Source organism: Pinus tabuliformis, chromosome X (assembly GCF_031772625.1).
Source record: "Pinus tabuliformis cultivar Carrire ecotype Pingquan chromosome X, CPIR1, whole genome shotgun sequence".
Classification (NCBI taxonomy): Eukaryota; Viridiplantae; Streptophyta; class Pinopsida; order Pinales; family Pinaceae; genus Pinus; species Pinus tabuliformis.
The window spans coordinates 1,210,495,416-1,210,506,209 of NC_142308.1; the positions used below are offsets into that span (position 1 = coordinate 1,210,495,416).

General features: G+C 38.8%; 1 protein-coding gene across 1 annotated transcript; it reads right to left on the reverse strand.

Moving 5' to 3' along the window:
- Positions 1-3,230: 3,230 nt before the first annotated feature.
- LOC149144323 (uncharacterized) lies at positions 3,231-4,214 on the reverse strand. The gene has a single exon (XM_089452126.1). It carries the CDS (start codon positions 4,212-4,214, stop codon positions 3,231-3,233), a length of 984 nt encoding a protein of 327 aa, XP_089308252.1.
- Between the last annotated feature and the right edge of the window lie 6,580 nt (positions 4,215-10,794).

A 10,794-nucleotide genomic window follows, 5' to 3' on the forward strand; every position in this document is an offset into this window, starting at 1 on the left:
GTTCATACAAACTTAAGAGGTATCGGCACTATATGTGCAGCATACATTGTGTCATTTCTTTGTTGTCATGACGTAATAGAGTGCATGTACTTAAATCAAATCCTAAACTAATTGCAGAAAATAAAATGCTCGAAATGGAAACCTTAACCTATTGCAAGAAATAAAGTACAAGGAAAGAAACCTATTCTAATTGCATAAAGATCACGGACTAAATGTAAAAGAAACCTAGCTTAACCCTATTTATCACATGTGATGATTTAAACTAACTGAGCATGGAGTCTAATCTAGGGAGTATTAACTGCTATGTGCATGTGCTAATTAAGAAATAAAAAGAACTATTTTTCTTTATCTTTTCATTTTATAAATGCAAATGCTAATCTTTCCTTATTCTTTGGTAGGGGAGACAGGTGTGGAGGAAGAGAGGTACAATGGTTTTTATGACTTTGAGGCCAAGTAGAGGCCTAATCCTAGCTTAAATGATGATTTTTCTCAATTCGGGCTCAAAACAAGCCGCTACAGGATTTCCTACAGGATGTACTAGTTCCTACAGGTTGTCTACAGGATCCCCTGTTTTATTACAAAAAAATAGTTTAAAAGCTTAGGAAGTGGTCTAGAAGGTGGAATGGAGCTCGTGAAAGGTAGATAATGGAATAATAAGGCATGGAGGTGGTGGAAACTACCCAGAAATCAAGCAACGGCTTCAAGATGGATAGATTTGCTCAATGGAAATGACAAGTTTTGCTTATAAAATAGGAATTCGGATTGAGATTTTAGTGGATTTTGGCGACATGAGTGGATGCGGTGAGATGAGGTCTCCCTGCAATGTAGAAGATCCTACAAAAACACACATTATTGTCTGCATTTATCCAAAAAATTATCTATACATGGGAAAGATTTATTAAATAATGGAAAATTACTGGTCTAAAATCTAGAAATTCGAGAACTAGTGAGCTAGTAAATCTATCAAATGCCTAACCTAATCAAGTGAGAATAAAATGGGGTAAACTTTTTTATTAAATAGAATGTTTTTGTGATCTAATTTAGGTGGAATCAACTTGATTGAAGCTCGTTAGAATGCTCTAAAAAATAGCATAAATTTATTGTTCTTTGCTACAAAGGAGTTCCAGAAATCTAGATTTGAGAATAAGAAAACTAATCCAAGTAGCTCAATGATTACAATGAATAAGAAGAAAATAAAATGATACAAAAGGGCTCTAAGACTCCTAGGATGACCAAGCCCAAAGAAACTTAGAGACATATGGAGGAGAAAAAAATTTAGAAGCTGAACATGACACCAATCTTCATTATCTTCATCAATACCATTACATCCCTGCAAGAAAATACAATGGAGCTGCAAAAATAAGAGTTCTCTCCCAAAAAAGACTAATAAAAATCTATCCCTAGAGGTAAATTCGACTTTGTACTTATATAAAATGATTAAGAATCATTTCCCATGAAAGGAGGAAGCTTTTCCCACCAAAATCCCTTGATTAGTGGATCGAGTTCCCAATACTAGGAATCTGCATTAAATGACAGGGAACACATTCCTAGATTTTCTCAATCATTGGAGTTCCACAATCTGTACCATAATTCCATAATATCTTGTTGATTTATTATTTAATATTTATCCTCCTGTAGTAGGGAGCAAGTCTCTAAATTATCTCCTCCAAATATTCATAATCTACCCAATATTCTCATAATATTCCACAAAAATAAATAATATTAGGCACAAATATGCAGTTATTCATAAACCTTTCTAATGAACATATTAAAGTTAAAAATACATTATCTAATGCAAAAAAAGAGGTTTAATATGTTGAAGGATGGTTTTTTTTTTTTTTTTTTTTTTTTTTTTTTTTTTTTTTTTTTTTGTCTGAGTAAATGCTAAATCTATTAAGAAGAAAAAAAGATTATTTACAATGAGGTCGAGACCTCAGAGGGGGCATAGACCGGCCCTCTGCCACAGAAACTGGAAAATGCTACCAAACTTGAAGGTTAGATAGTAACCCACTGGAGAATAATTATGCTTGGACTATAACCTCTGCTACTTAAAGCCTGAGAGTCGCTGCTAGTGAATAGATTGACCTTGCAACTTGGCTACAAAACAAACCAGAACTAGCCCAATACATAGAAAGCACTGCAGAATTGATTACTGCAGAATTGACAAAAGATGACTAGTCTTAATACTGAGCAAAAACTTGAGATCAGACTCGAAAACAGAGTTACAAAAAGACTTAGACAGAGGACCAGAGAAACAGGAAACTTAAAACTTGGAGACAGAGGAACCATTCTTCGAGGAGGAGGCCGCCTTACACATCCTGTGTCGGAGAGTCAGTATCATTCTTTGCCGGACTGCTGGACGAGGCTATCCAAGTTACGAGCCCGTCATTTTCAATTCCATCAGTTCCGCCTTCTGTGGGGGTAACTAAGTGTAGAACGACGTAGTCTTGATGAACACGTTCGCATTCCAGAACGTCGCTGATTTGAATCTTTTTGCTGCATGGAGGCCTCAGGGACCGGGGAGTCTTCCTGCATGTTATCCGTAGTGAACATCGCCCCCTCCATCCCTCCCTAGGGGGTACTATCTTCCTGAGTCTGCGAGGAGGAGGAAATGGCCGGGTCACTGGGGTGATCCTCCTCTTCTGCGAGGATGATGGTGATGCTGGTGGTTAAGACCGGCCTATTAAGCCTACTGTGAAAAGTGAACCTAGATGATTGAAATGAATTATTCGGGAGATGGCGAGCTTGGCTGGAAGGAGGTGAGGACAGAGAAGCATAGGTAATAGGAATGACGTTCTGGGGCGTGGAATGAGAAGCTCTGCCTCTGGATGCAGAGGAGCCTCCTCTGCGAGAAATTCCTCTGCGGTGAGGCATCTTCAGAGTTAACCAGCGACTGGGACAGTGGAAAAGGCGGACTTGCAGGGAAAGGGGAGGCGAGCAAAGGCAACCAGCAGAGAGAGGAGTGCGGGCGCTCTCCCAATCAAACTCAGCGAGGCGAGGAGGCAGAGGGTGCAGAGGGAGGGGGTGAAGCTTATCAGCAGTAGAGCTAGTTGTCCTCATCCTGTCCAGGTTTAAAGGCCTGCGTCTAGATGCTCGTACTCAACGCTCATTAATGGCGTACCAGGCGAACCTCATTCCAACCCCTGACTGATATATTTCACCTGCCATGAAATCTGTCTGCGTGAACGCCGGATGAGTGGGAGGCCAAGTGCCTTAATGGCCCTCTTAACTTAAGCAGATATCGAGTTGTCACCCGCATCCGGGTGAGCTTCATGATGCTGAAGCAGGTCACTCTTGACTATATTCTGGAATTCAGTAAGTTGGTCCACGGTGGCTATACTGGATAGTGAGCCGGCATAGATATCTACCTCCATTTCCACCCCAATATTAGCAAGAAAATCCGCAAGTTTGTTTCCTTCCCTCACAGTGTGCTGGAAAGAAATTGCTTGATATTGAGAGAGCCACTGTCTTACAAGTTCAAGTCTTTGAGCCATCCTCCAGTTGTTGCTTATCTTGTGGATGGGGGCTCCCTGCATAAGTTTTGTGGCCATATTAATAATGATTTGAGAGTCCCCTTTGATGATAAGAGGAAAGAAACTGTTATCCTGAGCAAGAGTAAGACCTTGCCAGAGTCCTTCCAATTCCACTGATTTGTTAGTGTCCCACCCTTTGGAGCCTAGGAAGATTAGTTGAGGAGTGCCAGAGTGATCCCTAAAGACTCCTCCATAACCTGCTTTTCCCAGATTGCCTTTAGAATCCCCATCGAAGTTGAGCTGGTACATGTTGCTGGGCGGAGGAGTCCACTTTGCTAGCTTTTTTTGCCGCTTGGAAGGCTTGTTTTGAGAGTTAGGCTGTTGATTTAGAGTAATTTGCCAACTGTCCCATACTGATTTTTCTTGATGTGCTGTGGGAAAATCTTCTGGTGACCAGTGTTTAATAGATAAAGACTCCTTGATATTCTGATGCACTATAGTCCATATCTGTTCCAACGACATGGATTGACCTTTGAATATTCTTCTGTTGCGCTCCTTCCAGATATTCCACATTAATAGACCAGGGATCAGCTGCCAGAGCGAGTTGAGGAGCCTACTTTGATAGGGCTCTTGACTCCAGTTGCGGATAGTTGCTCTGATATCCCCTTGCACTCGGCCATCTTTTTGGCAACGAAAGGCAACCTTTTCCCATAGCTTCCGTCCTATTTGGCAGGTTTGCATTAGATGAATGGTTGATTCCTCTTCTTGTTTACAATTGAGATAGATAGATGGTCCTGCGAAGCTTCTTTTCCTGAGATTATCCCATGTAAGAATTTTGTTGTGACAAAGGAGCCATAAGAAAGTCGACACCTTCGGCCAATTAGAAGAATTCCAGAGCTTATCCCATAGTGTATCCTTGATGATCCGATCTTTGATGATAATTTTATATGCCTCCCTAGGAGTGAATGTTCCTCTCTCTTCATATCCCCATCTTAGTATGTCCGGTCCTTCTGCGATAGGAATTTGCCGCTTTTTTAATTCTAAGGAGAGAGAGTGTTGAGTTAGCTCATATCCTTCTTCCATTAGAATTTGATTAGCCTCCTTCCATTTTCTATACTTTTGTGTGGGCGAGGGGTTCCAGAATTGATTGACCTTTGCCGATTGATTGGTACCTTGCACTGGCAAAGGAAGATTATGGAGAATATCCTTAATCTTTGGGAGCTGCTACCAGGAATCTTCCCAGAATCTTGCCTTGTTTCCGCTTTTAATCTCCCAAAAACTATGCTTTTGTATAAGATCCCTGTGTTGAATGGCTGAATTCCAGACTACTGAACCTGTACTAACTTCTGACATGCGGATTCTATCTTCAATAGGGCTGTTGCTTGCATATTTTGCTGTCCAAAGAGAGGCCCAGGGGGTGTTGGGGTACGCTAGCCATCTCCACCATATTTTGGCTCCCATTACCTTGTTGCTATGCTCAGGGTCTCTTAGCCCGATACCCCCTGCCTTCTTAGGAAGACATACATTTTCCCATTTGACTAGAGCCCATTTGCGGTTAGGGCCTGAACTGCCCCATAGAAAGTTGCGCTGGAGATTCTTTATTTCCTTGAGAACCCATTTAGGCGCAGCCAGAAGAGAGAAAAGATACAAGGGCATGGAATGGAGAATAGCTTTAATGAGAACAATTCTGCTGGCCATATTAAGGGCTCTGTGAGTCCAAAGGAAAAGCCTAGCTTCAAGTTTTTCTAGCAAGTCTATCCAAGAGGAGTGCTTGAGGGCTGAGGCCATAAGAGGAGCTCCTAGATATTTGGAGGGGAGGCTAGCAATGGAGAATCCTAAGATGCGGGCAATGGCTTTTTGAGTTGGAGCAGGAGTGTTGAAGAAGAAGATTTGCGATTTGACACGATTAATAAGGGCTCCAGAAGCATCAGAAAAGGTGGAGAGAATTGCTTTGAGAAGGCGAGCTTCTTGGACCGAGGGATGTCCAAAAAGCATATTATCGTCTACGAATTGCTGATGGGAGAAGGAAGGAGAGTTGCTGAATGTGTTGAAGGATGGTTATATGGGCCTTAATTTATGTTTAATTTAGAGGCATGGGCCTTAATTTATGTCTAATTTAGAGGCCCATCAATTACCCAATTCTTCAAGTTCGTAATTATTTCCTAAAATTTTTATACTTTGAGAATTCAAAAATCATAGAATGATTAGAGATAATGATAAAAAGCCATTTGTATGTTACTTAACATTATTTATACTACAAACACCGTTATGTATATATGAATATTTACATTAGAACTGATGTTGCTTCAAGAAAAGATTTTTTGAGAAATAGCCCATTAACAAGAAGAGCATCCCTCTTTCCTTGTAAATCTTGAAAAAAAAAAGTTGATGGGCCTAATTGCTCAACAATTTGAAATATTCCAAGCCACAATTTTTGAAATTTAATGTGTTTTCATTTATCTTCATGTGCCTTGTCCCATTTCAGGACTAAGGCTCTGATTTGAAAACGTTCCTTATCAACTGAGCTTGTATCAAGGGAATATTTTACTAGTTGTTGATGGTGAGCATGTGTTTGTTTGGCTTTTTCCATTTCTTATTCTAATTTAAGTATTTGTGATATCCTTAATAGCAGAGAGGAAGAAGGTTTTTCTTCGATAAATTGTACCAGAGCTGGTGAGGGAAGGACTAGATTAGGAGGGATAATAACTTCCTTCCCATAAACTAGATTAAAAGGAGAAGTACCTATGGAGGCCTTCTTAGTTATTCTATCAGCCCATAGAGAAAAAATCAGATATTTATGCCAATTATTTTGGCTTTGATCAACAATTCACTTAATAATCCTAATGATGTTTTTATTAGTTGATTCTACTAAACCATTTCCCTGGGATAATAATTAGTAGAGTATTTAAGTTTAAATCCTCTTTTTAAAGCAAACTCAACCATACTATTTCCTGAAAAGTAAGATACATTATCAAAAATGAGTGCATTAGGTAGACCAAACATGATAATAATGTATTGATCATTGAATTCAGTGATATTGCTATAAATGACTACTTTAAGCGGTATCGCTTCAACCCATTTTGTGAAATGATATGTAGCAATAGGGATAAACCTATGTTTCTTAGAAAAGTGAGGAACAATCTCACAAATAATACCTAATCCCCATTGTTCAAAGGGTTGTTCAATGTTGACTCGTTAAAGAGGTAAGATTGGTTTTCTTTGTCTTCCTGCAGCAGTTTGGCAAATTTTACACTTTATGACATAGGCATGTGTATCCTTGAAAAGAGTTGGCCAGTAGTATCCATCATGTAGGATTTTGTGAGTGGGGGTGTCTCCTCCAAAGTGTCCACCAGCTGGTCCATCATTTAATTCCTACAAAACCCTTTGTGCTTCAATTTTTTCTAAGCATCTTAACAAAATCGAATCATATTTTTTTCTAAATAATGCATCATCAATGATTTTATATTTATTGGCTTTAAGCCTTAAATCCCTTTTACTTTTGTAATTGAGTTCGGCTGGAGCATAATCATTCTTTAAAATAAAAAATGAGATTAGTGTATTAAGATTCAGTAGCAGTAAGGCATACCTCAGATATTTGAACAGTGTTACCTGAGTCTTAATCAACTGATATGTGATCCAGAGAATCCATCAATCCAAATACACAAGTGTTTGAAGTGTCGTTCAGTGTCATCATCGTTTTAGTTCAGTTTCGATAGATCGACACTGTTGGTTATGATCAGGTTGTTCAGGTAATGTTATGGTTTCATGGCGTTCAGTTGATGTGGTGTTGTACCTCGCTGTTGAATTATGTCATCGATAGTTCCACCAAGGTTTGGTCGACGGCATGTGTTTTATCATTCGACTTTGCAAGATTTATGGTTGATATAGTTGATTGTGTAAAAGGGTTCAAGTTAAAGTACCTGGTCAACGACATAGTCTTACCATCGTCACCACCAGTGTCAGTTTCAAAGATGTGATGGTCTTCATCGTGCAATGTTGACGAATGTCGCACGGAGACCACAAGGATGTATCGGGGTCGATTGTCCAGTAAAGGCTTCAGTTTCACCAATGTCACTGTACAGAGCCGACATGGGTCTTTGAACAGTTAAAAGAAATTATTTACCTAAGCCTAGACCTAAACCCTAACTCCTAAGCTATCTTATTCATCATTTGTTACCCTAAGAATTATAATACACTCTTACCCTAAATCTAAGCCCTAAATCCTATTCTACACAACCAAATCCTAATGGCATTCAAAATCCATTAAACATAACCCTAAACCATGTATTAAAGTCCTAATGAATTACTTATATGTATTAAAAATACATTTCAAAACCTAAACCCTAGTCCTAATGTTCAAATCCTAATACCTATGCTCTCGGCCTTTGAAAAAGTTTAAACAATACAAAAAAACGATAACAAAATCAAATAAGAGTCCCCTGACTACCAACTGTAACCGCGCGGGGACTATGTCTATGTGAACAGGGCAAACAACCGTCCGGGTTAATATAGGCCTGACCGTGAGGTTTAGACCGCGTCGGAACTACGGCCATGTGAGCAGAGGTAAGCTTCAGGGTTAGCAACAGGATAACCGCGTGGAAAGTTGACTACAGTGGGACCACAACCGCCAACATGTGAACCACCCATCATAGATGTCAGTTAGCGGAACCACTGGCAACCAAACCACGGACTAATTGCATCGTTCACATGCGCTGTCTCTACATCCACCCGGTTAGCAAACCGTTTGTGGTTTTCGGGGATAACCAATGTTATTTATGGGTTTTTATGTATTAAATTGATTTTTAATTAATTCGATGCCATGAATAAACCCTAAGGTGTCCAACACCTAACCATATGAACCCCATAAGTCAGCTGATTTAGTCTAAAGGTGGCCAGAGAGGTTATTATGCATCCAAAGGCCTTTAAAAGACAGATTTGTCCTTTGAAGACAAGGAGAGTTTTCAGTTTTCATGTGCAGGTTTTGGAGGTTAGAGGCAAATTTTGTTTTCAGAGTTTCAGGAGCATTGGGAGTCAGATTTGGAAACCGTAAGTGGCATTGGAAAGATGGTTCAGAGAGCTATCTTATGACAGAGGTCATAATTTCCTATGTGCAAGTTCAGTCTAACTAGATCACTGTGTAATCCACTTCTTCTTCTCATTCCTAATAAAACGATCGTCCATCTTGAAAGCGGACCTGGAGACATAGTCCATCAGGGACGAACTCCGTAATCAATATCACTATCTAGTATATCTGTGTTTTCATTGTTTACACTTCTATTTTGCATCTTTATTATGGTTTATTAGCTGTTGTAAAGTGTTCTACTTCAACAATCTTCCTCTTTTTCCATGCTTTCAGTTATCATTCAAACTCACTAATGGCTAATCAATTCTACATCAGTTTTAGTATATGATCATATCAGATCATATAATTTGGTATTAGAGCAGGTTTTCATTTGTAGAGTTTCCATTGAATGTTAACCGGGTCAAAGTCGCAATGAGGAGAAGGAATCCATGAGCAGATCAATCCAGAGATTGGAAAGAGACGAGTTGTTCAGAAAGAAACCATGTCAGGAACTGATGCAGGTGAAAACACTGAGACTAAGATGAGTGAGGAATAGTTTCAACAAACGTTCTTAACAATGTAGCAAATGTTGGGAGAATTGTACGAAGACAAGAAGGCGAGAGATGCAGCTTCTTCTTCGAAGGCATCGAAAAGGACAAAGGTAAACGCAAGGATGATAAACCTCCTTCACCTCCATCATATCCATCATCCTCTTCTTCTTCTTCTTCCAGTGCAGCATCTGAAATGGATAAGAATACTAAGAAATCATCTCTTTTGAAACTTGATGTTAAATTTGAGTTACCTTTTTATGATGGTGAAATGAATCCTGAAAAGTTAGATAACTGCATAAAGCAGTTAGAAGTGTATTGTCGCATACAGAACATTTCTAAAGATAAAACTAAAATTCAGGTAGCTACACTTAGAATGGGGGGAACAAATTTAATTTGGTGGGAAAGCAAAACTCAGTTAAATGAAAAGAAAATAGGAAAATTTATCTCTTCATTGTGTAAGATTTTGAAAGCTCTTAGGAAACAGTTCTATCCTTTAGGATACATGCAGCAAGCTATTATTGATTGGCAGCATCTGAGGCAAGGCAAAGGGCAGAGTGTTCAATAGTTTACTCAGAAATTCAGGAAGAAAGCGTTGGCGCATGGTATTTCATTAAATACACGAGAAACTTTGTTAAAATATATTGGTAGTTTACATTCATATTTGCATCATACTTTATTAATGTTTAATCCTGATGATTTTGACAAGGTGTGTGTTCAGTGCATACATATTGAATCAGGTGGTAGACCATTCAAGTTGTCATCTCAGTCATCCAAAGAGATGGAAAACAGAGAATTCAGAGACAGTAAGGGGAAGAACATTTCGAAGAGAAAGAAATCAACGATCGTTTAGAAGGAAAGACCTACCTACTCTCATTGCCAAAGAATCGGTGATGATGAATCAAAGTGCTGGAAAATTCATCCAGAGCTTAAGCCCAAAAAGTTCCTTAAGGCGAAGGATGAAAAGAAGGCCATTGTAGCAGTCCAGCAAGACCTCGGTTCAGATTCAGGTGATGAACAGAGAATAACCGCCATGGTTACGACAGGTAAAATTTCTAATACTAGTTCAAGTTCAAAATCTAATGTATCTTCTTCAAAAATAAATCCTCCACATGAGGATAAACGAGTTGAACTCTTCCACATAAGGATAACTTCTAAGCATACAAAGATTGACACAATGTTTGATAGTGGATCGCAAGAAAATTTAATATATGAACATATATTTAATCAATTGGGATTGGAAACACATAATCATCCAAGACCATACCCATAAGGTTGGATTAATAAATCAACTCAGATACATGTCACAAAGCATTGTTGGTTAAAATTTGCAATTACATCTAAGTACATCGATGAAGTGGAGTTAGATGTAGTCCCAGTAGACATTTGTGCAGTTGTCTTAGGGAGTCCTTATCTTTATGATAAAGATGCAGTCTTTTACAAAAGAGAACATAAATATCACCTAAAGAAAGAAGGGGTCGAATTTATTGTTAGGGCACATAAAGTCAAATCAAACTTGGATTTAATTGTTTCAAATCAAGTTAAGTAGTTTATAAGTTCAAGTAAGTATGTACTCATGGCTATTAAGGAACAACATCAGGTTGATTGTTCGAGATGCGATATTCAATTTATAGATCAATTGGTTAAGGTGGTTAATTCTTTTCCAAGAAGTCTTATTCATGAACAGGATAAACAACATGAGATACATTTA

Excerpts from the sequence above, each read along its gene's own strand:
- LOC149144323 (XM_089452126.1), bottom strand. The coding sequence starts at position 4,214 with ATGCAAACCTGCCAAATAGGACGGAAGCTATGGGAAAAGGTTGCCTTT.